At 44.1% G+C, this 24956-nt stretch overlaps 1 protein-coding gene across 6 annotated transcripts in view; it reads left to right on the top strand.

Moving 5' to 3' along the window:
* LOC144682720 (protein furry homolog) overlaps positions 1-24956 on the top strand; it is a 520809-nt gene that overhangs the window by 385144 nt on the left and 110709 nt on the right. For all 6 annotated transcript variants that reach the window (XR_013577095.1, XM_078545350.1, XM_078545351.1 and 3 more), the window contains exons 39-41: positions 4163-4348; positions 6221-6419; positions 9457-9578. Coding sequence is in view for 5 of the 6 variants with exons in the window: in XM_078545350.1 (XP_078401476.1) it covers positions 4163-4348; positions 6221-6419; positions 9457-9578 (507 nt within the window). In the remaining variant the exon portion in view is untranslated. The remainder of the gene's footprint in view (positions 1-4162; positions 4349-6220; positions 6420-9456; positions 9579-24956) is intronic.

Raw genomic sequence — 24956 nt, 5'->3', positions numbered from 1 at the left:
GCTGAGTCCGAGTCAGATGACGAGCCTCTGAACTCAGTCATGCCTCAGTTGCTGGAGCTGCAAAGGCGAGCTCAGGAACACAGGAAAGGATGTCTGCTGCACTCCTCAGATTGCAAGGCACAATGGGGGAGTCCTTCTGCCTTCAGGCTGAGGTGATAGCGCTGGCTTGCTAATGCACCAAGGTCAATAATGGTAGGATGGCGGCCATCATAGAGAGCTTGGTCCAGAATATTGGTCCTGCACCGCTGTGCGGGCTGAACTCCATCACTGACGCCATAGTTGGCCTCCAACAGTGTGTATGTGAGAGGGTTGCAGGGCAGCTCGATCTCACTCCAGCTACCCCTTCTCCTCAAGTATACAGCCAGGGGTCCTCGGGGACCCATAGGGAGGAGGATCAGCAGGTGCACACCCCAGGGCCATTCACCCAGGTGACTCCGGGAGTGTCCAGCCCATCTAAATCCCCTCTCCCTGTGACCCGATCAGCTCCAGCTCCACAGGCCAAGGAGGGTGCCACTGCTACACAGCAGGATTCCGAAAGCAGGCCAGAGCCCTCAGGGTCTCGACCCTCCAGAGGACGCCCACCAAGGTCATCACAGACAGGGTGTAGCAGTCAGCAGGCTGCTTCCGCCTGCTCTGTGGATGTCGGGGGAGCACCAAGACTTAGCAGTAGGGTTAGGAAGGTTAAGAAGATATAACTCTTTTCGAGTCAAAACAATTAACTAAATTAACAATAACAAGGGAGAAATTAAGCACAGCCCCTAAGTCAGGTCAGCTGTAAAATCAAGGAAAAAACTTTAAAGGAACCTTACAAACATCAAATCAAGATGTGATTAAAGGAGTCAACAAAACACGTTAAGAAGATATAGTTGCATAGCCTGGGCATGGGTGTTAATCACTTGTACATAATGTTCGCTGTTGTAAATAAACTCCGAACAATGTCTCCCTGCCTATGGCTCCTTGTTCAGATAAGCAGTGTTCGTGTCACTCAGATGTGAAACCTTGGTTCCTGCACAAGATAAAGGCAGGTGTCTCGGTCCAGGGCCTCTTCCCTGAGCTTTGTGCAGCCTGCAGACCAAAGTGATGGCCCGGCCTCACGCTCACTGGACACATTACTGATGCCTGCACCTGGATGGTGCTTGTAATTGCTGCCAGAATGTTGCGGGCAGGCATCACAAAGTTCCGTCATTCTCTCTGTGTACTTTCAGCACCTTTAAGATGGGGCTGGCCCCCATCTCGTCAGCACCTGTGACCAGTGGCACTGTGCTCCTGAAGGGGTCAGGTGCTGAAGGCTGAAACAGGATCAGGTGCATTCAAAGTTTCACGGCTGTATCTCCATGATATGACTCTGAACACAGAGCGCAAACGAGCTGCCCTTAGCCAGACAGGAGTCAGACATTCACAGAAGATCTATGGAGTGTTCTCACTGCATGTCGTCATCATCCTCCTGGAATCGAGTGACTATTAGGATCTCCACTATGTCTCCATGACAGGAGCCTTATCACAGAGGGCCTGAGTCAAACATTCACAGATACAATGTGAGGATCTATGGTGTCGTCTCACTGCATGTCGTCATCATCTTCCACAAACCTAGCTGCCTTGAGGGCCTCCCGAGTGCATCTGCCTTGTCTGGTCAGTATGATGGCCTCATCGCCGGCCTCGTCGCCTTCGAGGACCCCCCCATTCTCATCCCCGTCAACGTCCTCCTCATCAGAGGAGACATCCAGAACCTCCATCTCCTCCTCATCCAGCTCCTCTCCCTGTTGCAGCGCCAGGTTGTAAAGGACGCAGCAGGCTATGATGATGCGTGACACCCTCTGTGGACTGTATTGCAGGGCTCCACCAGAGCAGTCCAGGCACCGGAACCTCATTTTCAGCATCCCGATGGTTTGCTCCGCCAAGGTGCGAGTTGCAGCATGAGCCTAATTATACCTTCGCTCTGCTGCAGTGTGAGGCCATGGCACGGTGCCATCAGCTACGTCCCCTGCGCGTACCGCTTGTACCCGAGGAGCCATCCCTGCGGCCTGCGATGTTGTGAAACCAATTTTTGGCCTTCTCACCATATTGTCTGCCCACGCCGCCAACACCAGCAGGGACAGAAAATTCCACCCTAAATGTCAAACTGACATCCAGCCCATCCACTGACAGTTTTAATGGAGGCAGTGGACAAATATGCTTGCAGGAGGTAGCTCAAACAGAGAATCTTTTAAGGAAGCTGGCTGCCTTCAGTTAAACAGGGGTTTTATTTTAACCTATGCAATCTGGGTTTTCTGTGACTCAGGAATCCCGGCAGGTAAAAGGAAGAGAGAACGGCCAGGTCCATGAGATAAATGCATTTACAGCACTGCTTTTGAGGCAGGAAGATCAGCAGTGTTTCCCCCATGCCCAATAAACTTACCTCTTTACATGCCCCATAACTGGTCGATTCCAGACCCCCAGTCTCCGACTCCCGCAGCACCCCCCTGTAGTACTGCCAACTATCCCCTCAGCCACAATTTCGTACTTATCTGGCATCCACTTCCTGGATAATTTTCCAACCAGTGGGCAACTAGCCTGTCAATCTGTTTTGTTGTTGGACAGGAAAAAGTTAAAAGACGTACTGCAGTTAAAATCTGCATGGTATCCAGAAAAGCTCTGCTTGCAGGATTCCAGTCCAGAGATCCATGCTGACCCAGACCCCACCCACCTCCCCAATTCTTTTCATGTCCCTGAGCAAATGTTGGGGGCACCTTTTCGGGAGTTGCATGCTATGCATACACTCAAGAAGGCAACAAAAATTAGCATCAGTTGTCATTTTCAAATTGTGATGAATATCTAGTTCATCGTTCATGTTAATATTTTAGAAAAAATTTTAATAGTTCTGGGAGGATTGTTGTTGTGAAGGTAAAGTAACTGAAATGGTGGGTTTTAGAGATTGCCAGAAAATGGCGGTTGAGAATAGAAGAGATGGAGCCATAGAACAGCTGACGGGCTTACTTCACTGAGAACTGGAGATGTAATGTCTACATTGCTTGCAAAGAAGTACAGTCCAGAGAGATATTTTGTTTTGGGAGTTAGAGCTAAATTAGTTCAAAAGCATTCAGTGAACCCTGAAAGGATACATCGTCAAAAGAGATGGTTGGAGCTTAAGAAGGTGCTCTGGTTTCAATGCATCTGTGTATTTGCTGTGAGAGGGAATTGGTTGCAGTTTGTACCTCGCATGGTTTGCAGTTCACATGGATTCTCTGGGAGCTGTTTGGTGTGATTAGGACTCAGGAGAAGTCCTGGGGAGCTGAGAAAGTGGTGGAAATTCACAGGCTCTGTGCTGGAGAGATTTAGGGCTCAGAAGAAGCCCCAAGAGTCATTTATAGCTCAGTACAGCTGGGAGACAGGAGTTTGGAGAAACCCTAGTGAAGCTAGTGGTCTGCGAAAGAGTTGGGAGTGTGCTGTTAATTAGAGGCTGGAGTACAGTTTTGTGAATCCTGTGAAATGCAGTTTCAGAAGAAGCATCAGGAGGTGAGTAGTCATTGAGGCATTCCAAGTCAGAGCGGCTTTTGAGCTAATTCAGAGGCTAGATCTTCAAAAGTGAGGAGTTGAAATCCCTCATGAGGGAGACAGTTTGAATGAGATCTTTTGATTCATAGTGGTCACTGATATCTGGGGAGTTGCTAGGAAATCCGTGGGATCTGTCTTGGTCACATCTGCCATTTAATGTGCAGTGCGGTATGTTTGACCACTGTTTGCCTGTTAATTCATATTTACGTTGTGGTAATTCTGAATTTTAGAGTATAAGATAGATATTGTAAATAGTTTTACTTTTCTGACTTTGTATAGTAAAGTTTATTTGTTTGTTTGAAACCATGGAACCTGGTGACTTTATTCTTGTTGTGGGCAACTGTGATTTCAAACTTTCGGCAGGATTTTCCGCACCTGCCTGCTGCCGCGATCTTCCGGTCCCGCTGCAAGTCAATGGACTTCTGGCTGGGGCGCCACCACGCCCATGGCGGGTCCTGCCTGCGACGGGTCCAGAAAATCCCGGCCTTTGTCTGCTTCAAACAAAAAGTTACTGGTCCCTAACCAGATTGGAACAAAATGTACACCAGTGTTACAAATCTTGTTTACCAATGTGATAACTGAAGGACATGGATAAGGTTGCACTTAATTTATTTTCCTATCTTTTTTTAAGGTCTTGATCATTATCGCCCAGAAGTATTTGAACACAGCAAAAGGTTACTTTTACACCTCTTGATAGCCTTGTCTTGCAATGACAATTTCCAGGCTGTGGCTACAGTTCTTCTGCTTAACAGAGAAGTCAGTGAAAGTAAAACACTTACAGTAAAACCAGTTTACCCGCCAGATTATCTCTATTCAGGTAAAGAGAAAATTTAAATAAAATGAGACTCCACTTGTTTATTTACGCAGGGATGGTAAATAAATATATCTTTGTTTGTAGAATTAAAGTTGTAAATAATTCTAATGTTTTAGCATCCCTGTTTCTGAAACACATTTTCTTATTTTATGTAGATTGTTGAAGGGCGGTTAACAGACATAAACTTTTCTCAATGTCGCAAGTTATGAAATTTTACTTCAGAATAGATATTTTTGAATCCTGTTATTTTGATATTATGAGCTCTCTTCTGTGTCTACACTGTTCATTCTTCCCCACAAAAGGGAAAAGAAAATGGGTTATACCCAAGCACTGCCAACAATGTTAGTTGTTTAGTAGGATATGTGCAAAAGTGTTCCAGGCTAACTTTCTTTCAACAGGGTAGAAATTAGTCTCCACCTGTTTTTGACCCCAGACTCATAGCAGTTCATGCCCAAACAGAGGCATAAGGTTGTCCCAAAATTGGGTCTCATCTAACTATTTCAGGAAAGCTGCTGTTTTACCATCACTGGCAGCTCACCCTTCTCCAGGATTGAATTTCAGTGGGGCTAACACACTTGCAGATTTGACACAGGCCATCCCACTACTAAATCCATATTACACCTGTAAAATGGATGTATCGCATACCAATTTCTACCCCTATGTTTCGATTTTCATCCTGTGGAGTAGACTTTTGATCTACTGAATGTACCCCTTGATTACTCAGCCAAGAAGGAAATGCACAATATGGGAAACTGAAAACTCAAACCCATTTCCCAGAACTCATCTGGACAAATATATGAATTTAGGGTTTAAAAAAAGCTACTGCTGTGTAGTTTTTACAGAAAAACAGATGAAAATTCCTAGGAATTTGTGATCAGCATATTTTGACAGTTTTGTCTTTATCCACTGATTATAAACTTCAGAATCCCATGTAATAAAATAACATTTCCTTAATTCGGTAGATGGCATCTCATAGGAAGAAAAACAAAACCTTGAGGTATAACTTGATAAACGATGCTCCCATTTTAGCGGTGCAATATAAGTGCAATACATACTAATTAATGTTTTTAAGTCTTGTGAAGTGGATGTTACTGCTAAGACTGGCATTTATTGCCTACTCCTAGTGCCCTTAAGAGGGTGGTGTTTTCATACAACTTGAGTGGCTTTTTAGGCCATTTCAGAGTATATTTAAGAGTCAACTTCATTGAGGTGGCAATGGAGTCAAATATAGACCAACCTGGGTTATAACAGAAGGTTTCCTTCATTTGCAAATTGATGAACATTTGTGTTTTAACTTGTCTGGTACCAGGATCTTATTTCCAGAGTTTTGTTTTTTAAAAACCTGAATTCAAGTTCTCAAACTGTCACAGTAGGATTTGAACTCACACTCCCTGGATTACCAGCCTAGGTCTCTGCATTAGTAGACCAGTAACAAAACCACTAAACTACTATTCTCCCAAAATTAAATGCTTTGTAGAAGATTATGGTCATTAAGATAATGAATCCTACAAATTTCTTGCAATTAAGAATTGTAAAAATACCAAAGAGTACAGATATTTTTCTCAAACAGAAAAAAGATGTTAGTTCTTTACAAAGGCTTTGAAATATTTTTAAATTGATATTTTAATAGTTTGGGTTCAATGAAATTCACTACCTGATAATTTACTAGGCAAAGTAAATAGTAGCAATTGCTTATATCACCTAACGTATCATAATGGGGGATAATTGGTTCCAAATATCACTGGATTATGAGGACAGTTTACAACCTTGGAATAAAAAGGATATCATATGTGTACAGTATTCATATTTACATTGCAAAATGTATGTGTTTTGTATTATGACTTTTACAGTGACAATCTTGTTTACTTGCATTAGGTGGTTTTGACTTCTTAAGAGAGTATCAGTCTTCTCCAGTTCCAGATTCAGGATTAAGCTCAAGTTCCACATCTTCCAGTATCAGCCTGGGAGGCAGTAGTGGAAACCTTCCACAAATCTCACAGGAGATGGAAGAGATTGAAGCAACAGCTGAAATAGATGAGAAGGCTCACAAGCTAATTGAGTTTTTAGCAACTAGGTAATAAGCTTAAGACATCTTCAAGGCATTTCGTGTTCACTGTTGGGAAAGATCTTGGTTTAAAGTATAAGAAAAGCATGTAAGATTTTGGATTGATTGCACTAGAAAGTGATACAGTAAAAAAAAAGTGATACAATAAAAAAATTGTGTTGCACTAGTTATGAGAAATTGAAATAATTAGCATACATGTAATTTCCACTACAGTAAAAAGACAGGCAGGTGAAGTGGTTACACATTGCATCAGCGAATCCCATTATATCCAAATTCAGCCCAATCTTATTAAAAGAAATCAAAGAACCAAATCTTTCCAAAAATTAAAGAACATCCTTTGCAGGCTAATAACAGAGGACAGGCAACCTTTTCTTTATTTGAACTCGCAGAGATAAAATCTGAGAATGGTCAAAGTAAGGCAATGAACACGCATTAATACTTTACAGTGTGTCTGACACAACAAACCACAATGCTTTTAATATTTTACACAGGAGTTTTCAATGGAATTACAAAGACTTCCTTGCATAACAACCCAGCAGAATGTGATAGAAATCAATGCCATTTTCAGGACTTTGACAGAATTAATGTGGGATATACAATACTTCCAACCAAATATGATCTACCAATGCTTGGTTACCATGGTGGCAGAGGAGCAATTTGAAAATAAAAAAGAGTTACCTTGGCCTTTGCAGCCCATAAACCAGCTCGTAAAATTTATGCTGGTAAATCTAGTTTCTGTAGGTAAAACTGAATTTACAAGTTTACTACTAGCCTACAGAAACCAGATTTAGTAGCATATATGTTAAAACCACTTCATAGGTATTGGGCTCCTGCAATCCTGAAAGAAACTAATGTAGAAGCCCCATAGTTATCTCAAGCCATATAAATGATTGAACAGTGCCATCTACAGTTTGACTAAATTGCTTTTTAGAACATCAGCCAAAAGAAAAGATTCACACAAAAACTGACATATACATTTACAGGCAGAGGATTTTATTTGGTTCCATGGTGAAAGATGTATCTTTTATTGCTTAACAAACTAATTTGTCATAATTAAGTAATGATGTCTGTATAGTAATGGGAAACAATGACTTGGGAAGAGTACTTTCAATTTTGAAGAACGTATGCTCCCCTTCAGAACCAAGTTCCACAGGGGCAGGATTTCCACCTGCCACTCTGATTTTAACCCAAAGCAAACTTATTATCAGGGGTTGGCAGCCATTTCTGATTCATAACAGGCTCCCAGTGAGATGATGCTAAGAGGCAGCCCACCGTAAACCCCAACAAAATTACCTAAGTGAGACATTCATTGCAGCACCACAAGAGACTGGGATGTATTAAATACATCCAGTCTCTTGTGGTGCTGCAATGAATGTCTTACTTAGGTAATTTCGTTGGGGTTTACTGTGGGCTGCGGTGGCAAGAACTGAAGCTTTGTAGGTCTTGATAAGGGCATTGAATATCCCTTGGAGCAGGATGTGCACTTGCCTTTTAGGTTGCAGAGGTATTAGTCCATTTGGGCAAAAGCCAAAGGGGATAAATTATACAATGCCAATAAAATCTTAGCTCAAAATTCAATTAAATTTAATATTGATGATAAATTCCTGCTTGTAGGACTTGGTGGTGCAGAAGATTATACATCGACCTCTCATGTTAGTGACTGGAGTTAAAATTCAGCCCAGGGTGATGGATGAACTTGAGTGAGAATCCTATGTTTAATGAGTTTAAGCAGCAGCAATCCAAGTTCAAATAGGTCACCTCGTCTGTCTTTTTCCATTAGGCTACTTATTTCAATTTAATCCCACAAAGCTTCTAATTTGGTACCAAACTGGCAACTTCATTAAAACAATGGGATGCTCCTGTGGAAAATTAAGAAATATAATGCAAAAATACAGTGAGAAGTGCTGTTATTTGTTGGGGGCTCAGGCACATTGTTGGACACTGTAGAGGAAGCTTTATTCTTTATCAAATTATGCCATACCTAATCGGAAAGTGTTTTATACTGACGCTGACTCAAGTGCAACACCAAAATTAATTGATAAAAATGCCTTTGTAGGAGATATTTGTTGTTTTCATAAACATTCATGCCTCCATATCATGAGATTAAATATTTCAGATGTCTTACAACAGGGCACTATTGTAATGATGTGGTTGCTTAGAAAATCTGGAAAAACAGTTTTAGGACCAGCCTTTGTCGATCTGGAAATGCCAATAGAATCTGAGCACACAGCTGACGTTAACTTTATATGATTTAGTTGCTCAGTTCAGTTCCAGAGACTGATCTTTCTTTGACACACATGTAATCAGTATTATTGAACCAACTGCTAAGTTCAAGTGAGGATCCAAAACTATAACTCTGAATGTAAGAAAATAATAAAATTATCTACAAGGGAGATTTTGAGGCCTACTACCTGTCTAGTTTCTGCCAATGGTGTGGCCATTCCCATCTTCCCTGAGTTTGAGTAAGGAGCCAAGGTCTATTATTCTGCAAATTAGGGCCTTGTGGCACATAAAAGACCGCTGATTGCCATCTTAGGACATGTGTCAGCCACGCTGCACACAGCTGGTGGTCCAGCAATAGAGGACCCCAGCAAACAAGTTTTGTCTTTTATTGGGCAGCTGTTATTGCTGCAGTCTAAAGCCAGCATACAACTCTGGGGCATTCATTTTACAGACACTGACAACCAACCCTATGCTAATGAGACCTGGCATCAAAATGGACCAGGCTTGACATAGGTCTATTAGGCAGTCACCTGAAACCTATTCACAGCCAAAATCTATGCCTATATATTTTAAAAATTAAATGTTAATTTTTACGTGAACAGGGAAGTATTTGATACTGAAAGTATCCTTCCATGTTCTTATCCTTTAAGCCAATGAACAGTAAAGCCAAAAGCTACAATATTATTATTTCAAAGTATAATTTTTATCAGTACATTTATGATTGGTGTGATTACATAGCTCTGAACACAAATCATAAGAATCCATTATGTGAAATACATGATTTCTAATAGACTCAGTTATAGAATAAAGTTATTTTGTACAGGGCATTTGGACCTCTTTGGTGCCATGAAGACATTACTCCAAAGAACCACAATTCTAAAAGTGCTGAAGAGTTAACCAACTTCCTACGTCACATTGTGTCTGTATTCAAAGATGTAAAATCAGGTATTTTACTTTACTATTTCAAGAAATTTACAGTTTGAGCAATGTTTAACACATGTAAAGTGACTTGTACATTTTCATGTTTAGTGGAACATAGGTCTTAGAAGCAGGATTAGGCCATTTGGGCTTTGAACCTGCACAGCCATTCAATAAGATCATGGCTGGTCTAGTTGTGGTCTCAACTTCACTTTCCTGTTTGCCCTCCCATAACCCTTGACTCCCTTGTGTATGAAAAATCTATTCAACTCAACCTTGAATCAGTTCAATGACCCAGCCTCTACTGCTTTCTAAAGAAGAAAATTGCGCAGACTACACAGAAACATTAACACGGAACTAAACCCTGAGAGACGAACAACCCTCCTGAGAAAAAAAAATTCTCCTCATCTCAGTCTTAAAAGGGAGACCTGTTATTTTTAAAACTGTGTCTCCTAGTTCTAGTCTCCCCCACAAGAGAAACACCCTCCCAGTATCCACCCTGTCAAGTCCCGTCATAGAATCATAGAAAGATACAGTGGAAAAGGAGACCATTCTGTCCAACTACCTGTGCCAGCTCTTTGAAAGAGATTGTTTTATATTCTTTCATGGGACGTGAGTGTTGCTGGCTAGGCCAACATTTTTATTGCTCATCCATAATTGCCCTTTAGAAGATGGTGGTGAGCTGCCTTCTTGAGCTACTGCAGTCCATATGGTGAAGGTACACCCACAATACTGTTAGGGAGGGAGTTCCAGGATTTTGGACCCGTGACAATGAAGGAATGGTGATATAGCTCCAAGTCAGGATGGTGTGTGGCTTGGAGAGGAACTTCAAAATTGTTGCTGTTCCCAGTATCTGCTGCCCTTGTCCTTCTAGGTGGTAGCAGTCGTGGGTTTGGAAGATGCTGCTTAAAGAGCCTTGGTGAGTTTCTGCAGTGCATCTTGTGGATGGTGCACACTGCTGCCACTGTTTGTTCGTGGTGGAGGGAGTGAATGTTTGTGGAAGGGATGCCAATAACACAGGCTGCTTTGTCCTGGATGGTGTCAAGCTTCTTGATACCATCCAGGTCGTGGGTTTGGAAGGTGCTGTCGAATGAGATTTGCTGAGCTGCTGCAGTGCATCTTGTCGATGGCACACACTGCTGCCACTATGTGCCAGTGGTGGAGGGGGTGGATGTTGAAGTTGGTGAATGGGGTGCTAATCAAGCAGGCTGCTTTGTCCTGGGTGGAGTTGAGCTTCTTGAGTGTTGTTGGAGCAGAACTCATCCAGGCAAGTGGAGAGTCCATGTTCAAATGCAGCTAGAGCTGGACAATATCCAAGCTTGGGCTGACAAGTGGCAAGTAACATTCACACCACACAGTGCCAGGCAATGACCATCACCAACAAGACAGAATCTAACTATCGCCCTTTGGCGTTCAATGGCATTACCATCTCGGAATCCCCCACTATCAACATCCTAGGGGTTACCATTGACCAGAAACTAAACTGGACTAGCCATATAAATACTGTGGCTACAAAAGCAGATCAGAGGCTAGGAATCCTGCAACGGGTAACTCATCTCCTGACTCCCCACAGCCTGTCCACCATCTACAAGGCACAAATCAGGAGTGTGATGGAATACTCCCCACTTGCCTGGATGAGTACAGCTCCCACAACACCCAAGAGGCCCAGGACAAAGCAGCCCACTTGATTGGCACCACATCCACAAACATTCACTCCCTCCACCACTGCACAGAGTAGCAGCACTATGTACCACCCACAAGATGCACTGCAGGAATTCATCAAGGCTCCTTAGACAGCACCTTCCAAACCCATGACCACTACCATCTAGAAGGACAAGGACTGCATATAGATGGGAACACCACCACCTGGAAGTTCCCCTCCAAGTCACTGACCATCCTGACTTGGAAATATATTGCCATTCCTCCACTGTTGCTGGATCAAAATCCTGGAACTCCCTTCCTAACAGCACTATGGGCGCGCCTACACCACATGGACTGCAGCAATTCAAGAAGGCAGCTCACCACCACCTTCTCAAGGGCAATTAGGGATGGGCAATAAATGCTGGCCCAGCCAGTGAATCCCACATCCCGTGAATGAATAATAAAAATAGTATTCCTTCGCACTCTTGTGTTGAGCCTTGTAGATGGTGGACAGACTTTGGGGAGTCAGGAGGTAAGTTACTCTCTGCAGATTCCCAGCCTCTGACCTGCTCTTGTAGCTATTTATATGGCTGGTTCAGTTCAGTTCCTGATCAATGGTAACCCCCCAGAATGGTGATAGTGGGGGGACTTAGGGATGGTAATGCCATTGATGTCAAGGGGAACATATGAGCAGGAGTAGGCTATTCAGCCCATTGAGGGTGCTCCTCCATTCAACACAATCATAGCTGATCACTTCAATGCCTTTTTCCCACATTATCCCCATATCCCTTTATGTCATTTGTATTTAGAAATCTGTCAATCTCTACTTTAAACATACTCAATGACTGAGCTTCCACAGCCCTCTTGGGTAGAGAATTCCAAAGAGGCACAACTCTCTGATATAAAAAAAGTTCTCCTAATCTCAGTCCGAAATAGTTTCCTTTTTTGAAATTGCATCCCCTGCTTCTAGACACCCCTAAGCTGCATCTACCTTGTCTGTCCCTTTAAGTATTTTGTAGATTTCAATGAGATCGCCTCTCATTCTTCAAAACACTAGAGAATATAGGTGCAGTTTCCCAACTCTCTCTTCATAGAATAGTCTCGCCTTCCTGAGAACAAGTCTGGTTGTTCATTGCACTCCCTCTATGGCAATAATATCCTTCCTAAGGTAAGGGGACCAAAAAAGCGCACAGTACTCCAGGTGCTGTCTAATTTTTTTTTATTCATTTACGGGATGTGCGCATCACTGGCTAGACCAGCATTTATTGCCCATCCCTAATTGAGAAGGTGGTGGTGAGCTGCCTTCTTGAATCTCTGCAGTGCTTATGCTGTAGGTACACCCACAGTGCTGTTAGGGAGGGAATTCCAGGATTTTGACCCTACGACAGCTTGGAAGGGAACTTGCAGGTGGTGGTGTTCCCACATATCTGCTGCCCTTGTCCTTCTAGATGGTAGCAGTCATGGGTTTGGAAGGTGCTGCCGAAGGAGCCTTGGTGAGTTTCTGCAGTTTATCTTATAGATGGTGCACACTGCTGCCACTGTTCATCGGCGGTGGAGGGAGTGAATGTTTGTGGAAGAGGTGCCAATCAAGCAGGCTGCTTTGTCCTGGATGATGCCAAGCTTCTTGAGTATTGTTGGAGCTGCACTTCTCCAGGCAAGAGGAGAGTATTCCATCACACTCTCGACTTGTGCCTTGTAGATAATGGACAGGCTTTGGGGAGTCAGGAAGTGACTTACTTGCTGCAGGATTCCTAGCCTCTGACCTGCTCTTGTAGCAACATTATTTATGGCTAGTCTAGTTCAGTTTCTGGTCAATGGTAACCCCCTAGGATGTTGATAGTGGGGGATTCAGTGATGATAGTACCATTGATGTCAAGGGGCAATGGTTAGATTCTGTCTTGCTGGTGATGGTCATTGCCTGGCACTTGTGTGACATGAATGTTACTTACCACTTGTCAGCCCAAGCCTGTCCAGGTCGTGCTGCATTTGGACATGGACTGCTTCAGTATCTGAGGAGTCGCGAATGGTGCTGAACATTGTGCAATCATCAGCGAACATCCCCGCTTCTGACCTTATGATGGAGGAAAGATCATTGATGAGGCAGCTGAAGATGGTTGGACCTAGGACACTACCCTGAGGAACTCCTGCAATGATGCCCTAGAACTGAGATGATTGACTTACAGCAACCAAAACCATCATCCTTTGTGCTAGGTACGACTGCAACCAGTAGAGAGTTTGCCCCTGATTCCCATTGAACTCCAGTTTTGCTAGGGCTCTTTGATGCCATTCTCTGTCAAATGTGCCTTAATGTCAAGGGCAGCCACTCTCACCTCATTAGGTTTCTATACGATTGAAGCAAGACTTTGCTACTTCTGTATTCAAACCCTCTTGCGATAAAGGTTAACATACCATACAGAGAAATGGAAGACAAGCTAAATGATTAACATGTGTTTGTCTTCACTGAGGAAGATAGAAGAAATCTCCCAGAATTAGAGATCCAAAGGTCTATGGAGAATGAGGAATTGAAGGAAATTAGTATTAGTAAGAAGGTTATATTGGAGAAAGTGATGGGACTGAAGATTGATAAGTCCCCGGGATCTGACATTCTACATCCCAGTGTTAAAAAAGTTAGATATGGAGAAAATGGATGCATTGGTGATCATCTTCCAAAATTCTATAGATTCTGGGACAGTTCCTGCAGATTGGAAGGTAGCAAATGTCACCCCACTATTTAAGAAGGGGGGAAATGAGGAATAAAACTATGTGAATAGGCTGGAAAAGCTGAGATTGTTCTCCTAGAGGAAATAAAGAGCAACTGGTTCCAATGGCTGAATGGTCAATAACCACAGGGTACAGATTTAAAAGCAGATTACAGCCATGAATTACTGATGGGCATATGGAATATTTTTTAAGGAAGACCTGTGTTTTTAAAAGAAGTATAAGTAAAGACTGATCAAAAGATGGCTGATAATGTAAAGTGACCACTTCCTGGAAAATTCCTATGTGGATTATACTGACAGACCTGTCCTGAGAGAACATGGAATGCCGCACATGAAAAGATGTAAACACCTACTTCAAACAGAGATACTTGAAAGGAGGGTATGAAAAATGCAAAAGACTGGACTTTAATCTCCTGTGATTGTGAAGACAATGGAGACTGTTTCCTACCTCTTCAGACATCCCAAAATCCATCTCCTGTTGATTTATATCTCAGAACGTGTAGAAAGTTCTGATATGAATGCAACGCATGACTATTTCCCCTCCCAGGAATACACAAGAAAATGGGTTAAAAACCTGGCTGCAGACCAGTGTTTGTGAGTGACAGCAGGAAAAGGAGAACCAGTCACCCTTGCAGAAGCAGGCGAAGGCTCTCTCTCTCTTTCTGTAGTTGGAGGCAAGGCTCAGCAGAAGTCACAATCAAAAGGAAAAAGACAGCTTCTTGAGCTACCCTGCAGAATCAAGTGTCTCCAACTGACTCTGAATCTTCCAAAGTCAGTTACCAGAATCGCCCGACTTAACTGCTGCAATGTACCACCATATACTCCTCACGGACAAGGCAGGGACTGATTTATATATTTTTTAACCTTTGTTTGGACTCTTAACTTTTAATTCCTGATCTGTGTGTATGCATGTTGCGGTTTTATTTTTGTTTTATCAGGTTTTAGTAACAAATAAAGGTACTCTGTCTTTGACTCAAGAAAGCCTGGTTAAATTGGCTCCTTGTAAAAAGTAAACACATTTGAACTTGAGGAAGTCCTTTCCATGGGGAAAGGATTTTTAAATTAACCTTGTTGCGACCAACCGAGGGGGTTGACTGAAGAAGGGGAACCAGCTCATTCCTCCTCACCTGAGATCATAACAAAATTGGAGTCCCGTTCAGGAATTTAACAAATTGGGGGACCTCATCCAGCAATCGGTCATGACAAATTGGGGGCTCATCCAGGATTGTTCCCCCAGACAAAATGAAAGAATTAGAGTGGAGAAAGTAAATTGTTCCTTCAAAACCAATTTTAAAAACTGCAAAAAGGTTTTCTCGAGCTTATACTACTAAAGTATAAAAATGTCCACATTTGACGCCAGTGCTTTTCTAGTGATAGGGGAAGTTACTTTTGAGGATTTAAAAGTTCTGCCCTCGAAGAGTTAGAAGAGCAATCTAGGCACTTAGGACTTGAGATTCCTTTGAATGAGATGAGATGCGTAATACTACAGTGGGTGGCCGGAACATTACATCGTAAGATAAGACTACAAAAAGAGTTAGAAAATAAGAGAAGAAGAGAGGGAGAGGAAAGGGTATGGAGAGAAAAGAGAGAATTTCTGGAAAGAGAATAGGAAAGGGAGGAAGCTTTTCAAAGAAGACTGCATGAACTGGAAAGGAAGATAAACGCAACTGAGGCAGGCAAAAGGGTAGCACTGCTGAAAAGTCAGGAAAAATCACTCGAATCAAAAGAAGCTGAAAGGGCTCGAGGAAGCCAGTCGGGTTCTGTAGGGTCACAGGGAACCCAGAATGGTTCAGAGGCCTTAAAGGGGGCAATAGAGCCTGTAAGTGCTGGAGTAGCTAGGCAAGGGCTACTTGCAATCAAAGGGGCACGGAACACACAGCCAAAGTCTGCAGAGAGGCAGAGAGCTGGAGAGTGTTCGGGGGACCAAAAGGAGATGATAGAACCAGTGAGGGTTGGAGTTGTTAAGAAACAGCTTCTTGAATTTAAAAGTGCCAAGGCTAGGTCTGTAGAGTTAACAAGAGTCCAGAAAAGACTGGTGGAATTTAAAACAGGCAAAGAGGATGACCAGAAAATTGAGTTAGTAGGTACATTTTTTGCAGAATTAAACAGGGACCAGGGGAGTTCCAAGACAAGTAAGGAGACAGTGAGAGTGGCGCAACGGCCAGCTGAGGGCTGCTGGAAGTTAAAAGGACCAAAGACGGGCATGCAGAAGGACAATGAAATAAGGTAGAACCTGAGCAACTTAAGAAGATCAAAGCTAGACCAGCAGTAATGAAAGAGGTCCACAAGGCACCTGTAAAGGTTAAAAAGAAATATTGGAATAGGCCAATGATCTGCTTGGCAGTCAGTTTCAAGGTGGACAGTGAGGAGAGTTCCCAAACAGAAAAGCAGACATGGAGTTGGATGCCTCATCCAGTTGAACAGCCACAAGGGAGTGCAGTAGGAGCCAAACGTCCACTTGGAGGCAGTAATATTCCAGGAGATGTGGAACAGGTTAAAGGAATGCAATTTCCCAAAACAACAGAGGGTGTTAGTGAACTAATGTCCTGTTCGATTGATAGCTTCATGGCAAATTTAAATAGGGAACAGGGAAATTCCCAAATAGGACAGGGAAGAGTGAGGGTGATGCCCCTCTTAGCCGAAGAGCCAAAGGGCACAGCAGCCGAAGCTAACCCAACCCTTGTGAATGAAGATATCCCCAAAGTTACAGGACAGAACAGGGATGTAAAAAGGTCCCAAACTAGGCAGAATGTTTTAATAAGAAAGAAGCCTGCACCCCTGTGGGATGAGCCTGAGGTCTGGCTAGTCCACTTCATTTTTCCAACTTTAGAGGGAGAACAAGGAGGGCTCCAAGTAGACAGGCAGATGGTGAGGGGAATGCTTGACCTCGTTGATGAGCTGCAGCACAGTGCAGCAGGAGCTGAACCTCAACCTGAGAGCAGTAGTGTTCCAGAGCGCATGGGACAGATTAGGGGAAGGTTCCTTCCTAAAACTAAAGAGGAAGAGAGGAGAGTCTACCTAAAGTAGGCAAAACTTGTGGAAACCCCGTTGGGTACACCAGTAAAATCTGTGCAGAGTTACCCTCAAATGAGCAAGTTTCGATCCCAAACCCCAACAAACTCCGCAGTATCAAGGCAGAGTCCACAAAAGGGGAAGGACTAGAACTGAGTTCAGATACTGTACCAGGGTTTAAACTCAAGTTACTACCTACTTTCACCATAGGAATCAGATTTGCACAGGGGAGGGGAAAGTAACCTACCCCAAAGCAGTTATGCTTGTGGAAATCACAAAGAGAATAGCAGGGAAACTCATGCAGGAGTAAGCCCTGATAAACCAGAATCCCTAAAGGAGGTGGAAGTCACAGCACAACCTACTATCCTCCTGGCATTTAGACCTGTAAAAGTGCCTGGGTTTAAACCAGTAAATTCAGAGGTAGGCAATGAGTTATGAGTTAAACCTGACAAGAACAGCTCAGCACAGCAACCAAACAAATTTGCATTGTAACAGCATGCAAATAGGGCCAGAGAAAAGTGCAGTATAAACAGCTTAGCTATTACCAGTAATTTGAGAGATAATAGTAAGGTAAAACAACCAAACCCCATTGATGATACATAATCCAGCATTACAGCAAGGGACTAACATAGGGTTACTGAGCATAAGGACTACCACTAGAAACACAGCAATTTCGAAACCTTGATACCAAGCTAACCTGTAAATGAATATAACCTTTGTGGAAAAGTTTAAAACACAGAATGTGAGGTTATTCCATTGGAGTTTGCTTCTCCAACCGTACCACCTAAAAATCACCCACATTGCCAGAAAATCTAATGTGATTGCAGAAGTCCTATCCAGAATTTAGAGACCCAGTTGGAACTGAAGAGATAATATTGACAAAGGCTAAGAGAATGAATGAATGTGTGTGTGTGTGTTTATATTTTTCTCTTTTGTAATGAAATGAGAATGAATCTCATTTCCTTTGTGCTGTGGGGAAGTGTCGTGAAAAGCAGATTACAGCCAAAAATTACTTACAGGAATATTGAACTTTTTTAAGGAAGACCTGTGTTTTTAAAAGAAATACAAGTAAAGACTGATCAAAAGATGGCTGATAAAGTAAAGTGACCACTTTCTGGAACATTCCTATGTGGATTATATTGACAGACCTGTCCTCAGAGAACATAGAATGTTACAGCTGAAGAGGTGTCAAGGCCTACTTCAAACAGAGATACTTGAAAGGAGGGTATGGAAAATGCAAAAGTCTGGACTTCAATCTCCTGTGGTTATGGAAACAAAGGAGACTGTGTTTCCTTGCTCGTCAGGCATCCCAAATTCTATCCCCTGTTGATATATATCTCCGAATGTGTAAAAAGCTATGATATGAATGCAAGGTATGATTATTTCCTCTCCTGGGAATACACAAGAAAAAGGGTTAAAAATCTGGCTGCAGACCAGTGTTTGTGAGTGACAGCAGGCAGAGAGAGAACCAGTCATCCCTGCAGAAGCAGGCAAAGGTTCTGTCTCTCTCTCTCTCTGTTGCTGGAGGCAAGGCTCAGCAGAAGCCACAATCAAAGGGAAAAAGGACATCCTGTTGAGCTATCCTGCAGAACTAAGTGTCTTCAACTGACTGCAAATCAGCCAAAGTCAGCTACCGGAATCACCCAACTTAACGGCTGCAACGTACTATCGTCTAGCCTCATGGACAAGCCAATGTTTTTAACTTTTATTTGAACTCGTAACTTTTAATTTCTGATCTGTTTGTATGGTCAGCGTGTGGGGGTGGGCTCCGCTCGTCAACGCATAAAATGATGCCTGGTGACATCGGACATGTGTCCCGACGTCACCGTACGTCAATCTGATCTTCAGTTCAGCAGGCGCGCACCGGAGTTGGCTGCATGCCTGCCGAACCATCCAAGGCCTATTAAGGTTGGCGAGCAGGCCAGGAGCCCCGGTGTGAATTGGAAAAAGCATGAAACCTCATCCACGGGCGGGATGAGGTTTCATGTAGCTTTTAAGAAATTTTAATAAAGTTTTTGTGAAAATTATGGACATGTCCCAACTCGTGTGACATTGTCACATGAGGGGAGGGGACATGGTAGGGAAATTTTATTTTTCTATTTTCATCTTTTTGACATTTACAGCCGATCTCCCTGAGACTGCACTTAGCCTCAGGGAGATGAGTGCGCTCTTTCGTGCACATGTGTGAAAGAGTGCACTCTCGATTTTGGGATTCCCCCCTGCCCGCACAGGGAGCGCATAGCACTTTGTGTGATGTCATGCTGGGCGGGCCTTAATTGACCCGCCCAAGTAAAATGGTGCCGTGCCCCCAATTGGGGGCGCCAATTGGAAGCGTGCATGTGCACGCCCGCCATTCAACTTCCCCCCCCCCCCCGCCTCACAAAGGGGGGAAAATTCAGCCCTTTGAAATTGTTTCCACTATACGTAAGTCCAAGTCAATAATATATATCAAAAAGAAGAGTGGGCCCAACACCAACCTCTGGGTTCACCACTTCACATTTCTCTCCAGTCTGAAAAACAACCACTGACCACTACTTTCTGCCCCTTATTTGTATCCATACAGCCATTGCCCCTTTAATCCTAAGGGCTTCAGTTTTTTTAACATCTCTGTTATGTGGCACTTTATAAAACACCTTTTGAGACTCCATGTACGCAATGTCAATTGCACTACCCCCATTCACTCACAGTCAAAGAACTCTAAAGGCAATAAAACATCCGATGGGCCAGAACATCCAAGTGGCAATCACAGTTGGATAGCCACTCCTCTCTTTTTCTCCTACCTTAGTTGGGAGCTGTCCCTTCCTCACCTGACCTTCCAGTTCCTGAGGCCTTCAGTCCAGGGCAACAGAGTTGGACAACAGGAAGCTACGTCTGCTTTTTAAAGCACTAGCTGCCGTAAAGCAGGTAATTTTAAAGGTCCCAGCCACTTTGAGACCCAGGGAGAAGATAGATGGGTAGGATGGGAGGGCCAGGTGTTCAGTGGGGTGGTAGGGTGTGTAGGGCTCGGGGCTCGGTTATCAGTCGGGTTTTTGGGATACTAAGGAGGATCGTTAGGGGGCAGGGGGCATCAGTACTATAGTTACCCAGGCGTTAGCAGTGGTTTTAATTTTAACATTTCCTTGGTAACTATTCTGCTAAAACAGTTGGAACCATCCAAAGTCTCCAGTTTAAATCAGAGTATCAGATGGTTCCCAGTACAGAGTAATTGCCCATGAGATGTTTGAACTTCCTGGGCAATTCCTGTGCAGTCTTTGCATGGGGACCTCCGGGGAGTCCTCCCCCCCATCTTCTGGAGTACCTTCTGGGTACGATCCCCTGGAGATCGGAAGTTATGGGCTGATGTGTTTCGTTCAAATCCATACTGATTTTTATTAATCCATTTATTTTTTGAAGTGCCAATTATTTCTTTCCTAGATTAATGCCTCTGACAGTTTCTTTTTAGACTGATGGTTCTGTAATTTCCAGATTTATCCCTCTCCCCATTTTTTTGACATTGTCTGCAACATTTTCAAACCACCAGTTCTCTTCACCACCCACATTTCCAAGGAGGATTGGGAGATCAAGTGACTTTTCTATAATGAGCACAGGCACCCTTTTAAGTAACTCATTATCTACTTTGATCCTATCCAATTTCTCTACTACCTCCTTTACTTGACATTGGTAGCATTCTCTTCATCAGTGGAGACAGGTGTAAAGTACTCTTTTACTACCTCAACCATGTCATCTGCTTCCACAAGATCTTGTTTTTGGCCCCTAATTGGCCACTCCCTTTGACTTCCTTTTTACTATTCATAGGTTTATAGAAGCCTTTTAGGTTCCCTTTTGTTACCAGTGAGTCTATTCACATACTTTTTTCCCCTCTTATTTTCTTTTTCAATTCTCCCCAAACTCTTTGTGTTCAGTTTGGTTCCCTACTGAATTATGAACACAACTTCTAACATAAACCTTTTTCTGTTTCATTTTAATCTCTATTTCTTCAGTCATCCAGAGAGCTCTAGCTTTGGATGAATGTCTTGTCCCCCTCATGGACATATGTTTGGTCTGTGCCCAACTATTTTATCTCTGAAGGCCTCCCATTGCTCATTTACTACTTTGCCATTAATCTTTGATTTTGTTTCACCTGAGTCAGGTCCCTTTTCAACTCACTTAAATTAGCCCTCCTCCACTTGAATATTTTCACATTTGAATTTCCCTTGTCCTTTTCCATGACTACTCTAAGCCTAATGCTGTTGTGATCACCATTTTGCAAATACTCCCCCATTGAAATATGCTCCACTTCATTCCCCAAAACTAGGTTGGGGAAGCTTGCTTCCTTATTGGGCTGGAAACATAGAGCAGAATTTTAGCTTGTGATGACGTCAGGCGAGGGTCCAAATGTCATCGCGATATTTCGGTCGGCGGGTGTGCTCAGGAGTCGGAGCCACACCTGCCAACAATAACGAGGCCAGTTAAGGCCATTAAAAAGGCAATTAATGTAGATTTTACATTGCCCATGCGACAAGTTCGAAATCGCACAGGCAAAACAGGCAGCGGGCAGCCGACATTTTGCAAAACCTCATCCAAGGGCAGGATAAAAAGGGTCAGCAGCATTGCCAGTGTCAGTAGTGAGGTGTTTTGGAGATAGTTTGCTGCTGGTTGCTTATTGGTATTTGGCAGCTTCATCTCTGTTCGGGGCTTCATTGTTAGCATATCCAGGCTTCATTTCAGGACTTACTGATGTCTCCAAGGCCCCTGGAGGATTCAGACCGTGTGGACCCTTCAAGGTGTCAGACAGCCTTCTGTTACCCTGGTAATGGGGATTGTGGTCTCCGCTGGTGGGACCTCCTCTGAGCAGGAAGAGAGGGGCAGAAGGGAGAAGAGGCCAGCTGTTCCAATGCAGCTTCCAGGGGAGCGACCTGTGGGAGGAGAAGTGCAGGCACAAGGGGCACAGGGCTAGCAGGAAGTCCAAGGTGGAAGGGGCCGCAGAAGACCCCACTATCCTGCTGCCAGTGTTTATAGGCGGCGATGCAGCTACCTCAATATGTCTAGGTGCAATGACAAAGGAGGCTCTGCCTCTCAAGGGAGACCATGACTTCCATTTGTCAGATAATTAGGCCTGAGATCAGCTCCGACTGTGTGGGTGGACACCCCATGGCAGTGGCTCTGAAGATCACAGTGGCCCTCAATGTCTATGCCTCCAGCTCTTTCCAGGGGTCAGTGGGGGGTCTGTGTGGAATCTCCCAATCGGTTGTCCACAGTTGCGTCAAGCTGGTGACAGAAGCTCTGTTCAGGCGGGTACTAACCTTTATTCTTTACCATACGGATGAAGCCAGGCTGAACGTGCCAGAGGCTTTGCAGCAATTGCTAGGTTCCCCCGCATCCAGGGTGCCATCGACTACACACGTGGCCATCAAGGCGCCAGCGGGTCAGCCAGGTGCCTTTGTCAACAGGAAGGGATTCCACTCCATGAACATGCAGATAATGTGTGACCACAGGATGCAGATTCTGCAGGTCTGTGCAAGGTACCCTGCCAGAGCCCATGACGCTTATATCCTGAGACATTTCCCGGTGCCAAGGCTCTTCATTGCGACTGAATAGATGGCTGCTGGTTGATAAGGGCTATCCGTTGAAACGGTGGCTTATGACGTCTCTCTACCACCCAAGAATAGAAGCAGAGCAGCATTACAATAGGAGTCACGCCTCTACAAGGGCGGTGGTAGAGAGGACCATGGGTCTTCTCAAGATGTGCTTCCAATGCCTGGACTGTTCAGGGGATGCACTACAATACCCTCAAAGAGGGTGTCACTGATAGTGGTTGCATGCTGCGCTCTCCACAATCTGGTACTGGCAAGGGGGAGACCCACTGAAGGAAGAAGATCTTGACGCAGCTGCATAGGCTACAGGTGATGAATCCAGTAGTGAGTCAGAAGAGGAGCACGGTGAGGAGAACGCTGAGGGCGTGGAGGCTGACCTCAGTAACATCCAGGGAGGCAGGGACACCTTGATCCAACGGTCCTTCAGCTAGGCTACCAAAGATCTGCTTCCACCTCATGCCAGGGCTGCCGCTTCCATCCCAGATGTCTGAAATGACCCTTTCATTTGCAACCAAAATCTAATCAATGCCTGTGCAATAAAGTATCCAGTCACTCATGTCCAGCATTACATACCGGTGTACCCTGCACCAGAAAGAAAAAAGTTGAAGCATACACGGGCCATCAGAACCAAAGCAAATTTAATGTTATTGTCACATTGAATGTGTAATGACATTAGCATTACTGGTGTCAATGTCCACACCAGCAGACATATAAAACAAACATCAATGAATAGAAAATCACCCGTGAATTGTTCCTCTTGTGCTCATGCTGCCTTTAACTTATGTTTCCAAGTGCTACGTCTTGGTGCACCCCACTCACCTCCACCAGCATTGGAGACAGCCTGCTGACTCTACTGTCTTGTTGGCCTTGATGACCTTGGCAGTCATCCTTTGGCCAGTGGAACCTGTGCTGGCCCCGCCTGGGAGGGAGCAGCCAGTGCCACAACTGGCATCTCCCCAGTCATGGCAGCCTCATCAGATGCGATGGTCACTGGCGGAGGGGCGGAGGAGCAGCTGCCTTCATCCAGAGTGCCCTGAGAGGAGCCCACAGTGATGACAAGCAGCTCGTGCACCAACGTGAGGTCACTCTGGACCTCCCTGCTCACCATTGATGGATGGGCACCTAGCTGGGACACTGGGTGCCTCATCCATCTCCCACACTGGCACTGACCTCCTGAGGGCTTGCAGGTACAAGCACAACCCCAGGAACCCCTGATTCTATTCCAGAAGCTGCCTCTCCATAAGAGTTGCCACTCAATGGAGGAGGCAGTGCACTCGGCCATGAGGGTCAACGCAATACTCATGCTCCGTATGGACTCCTCCACAATGGAGACCATGGCACGCAGACCCTCATGGATCTCTGCCAGATCTTCCCACACATCTCACTGGACAACCAGCCATTTCCGCCAACTCCAGCTTGATGCCACCACCAAACACATCTTCCTTTCACCACCGCCCCCCCCCCCCCCAACCACTGTACCTTTCCATGCAAAAGGTGCAACACTTGTCCCTTTACCTCCACCCTCCTCACCATCCAAGGGCCTAAACACTCCTTTGAGATGAAGCAGTGCTTCATTTGCACCTCCCTCAATTTGGTCTACTGCATTGACTACTCCTAATGCAATCTCGTCTGCATTGGAGAGACCAAACGGAGACTTGGGTGACCGCTTTGCGGAATATCTTTGGTCTGTCCGCAAACATGACCCAGACCTTCCTGTCGCTTGCCATTTCAACACCCCATCCTGCTTTCTTGCCCACGTGTCCGTCCTTGGCCTGCTGCAATGTTCCAGTGAAGCCCAATGCAAACTGGAGGAATAGCACCTCATCTTCTGAATAGGCACTTTACAGCCTTCCGGACTTAACATTGAGTTCAAGAATTTCAGGTCATGAACTCTCTCCTCCATCCTCAGCCCCTTTTTATCCCCGTTTTTCAATATTCATTCTCATTTCTTAATTTTTATTTTTTCATTTTTTTAATTTTAATTTTTTATCCACTTATTTTTATTTTTATTCATTTTCATTTTTATTCCTTGTTTTATCCCCATCTTTTATCCTATTTTCAATCTTTTTTCCCACCATCATCCCCTCCCCCCACCCCACCCCCACAAGGACCATCTGTCACTTGTTCATGTTGTTCTTTCTAGAGTGCTTACCCTTGTCCTGCCATTATCACATTTTGCTTTCTGATCTTAATGTCACCATCAGCACCTCCTTTAGCCAGTATCAATATCATTAACACCCTTTTGTCCATGACATCTCTGGCAATCTCTCCTTTGCCTCCACCTATCACTGGCCTTCTATCCAGCTTCATTTGCTCCAGCCCCCTTAAACAGTATAAATTTCGTTACATTTTTAATTCTCTTTAGCTCTGAAGAAGAGTCATAAAGACTCGAAATGTTAACTTTTTTTCTCTTCACAGATGCTGTTAGATCTGCTGAGTTTTTCCAGCATTTTTATGTT

The sequence above is a fragment of the Cetorhinus maximus genome, chromosome 7 (genome assembly GCF_964194155.1).
Source record: "Cetorhinus maximus chromosome 7, sCetMax3.hap1.1, whole genome shotgun sequence".
NCBI classification, from domain to species: Eukaryota; Metazoa; Chordata; class Chondrichthyes; order Lamniformes; family Cetorhinidae; genus Cetorhinus; species Cetorhinus maximus.
The sequence above is the reverse complement of the archived record's forward strand: the minus strand, read 5'-3'. Positions and strand labels throughout refer to the sequence as shown.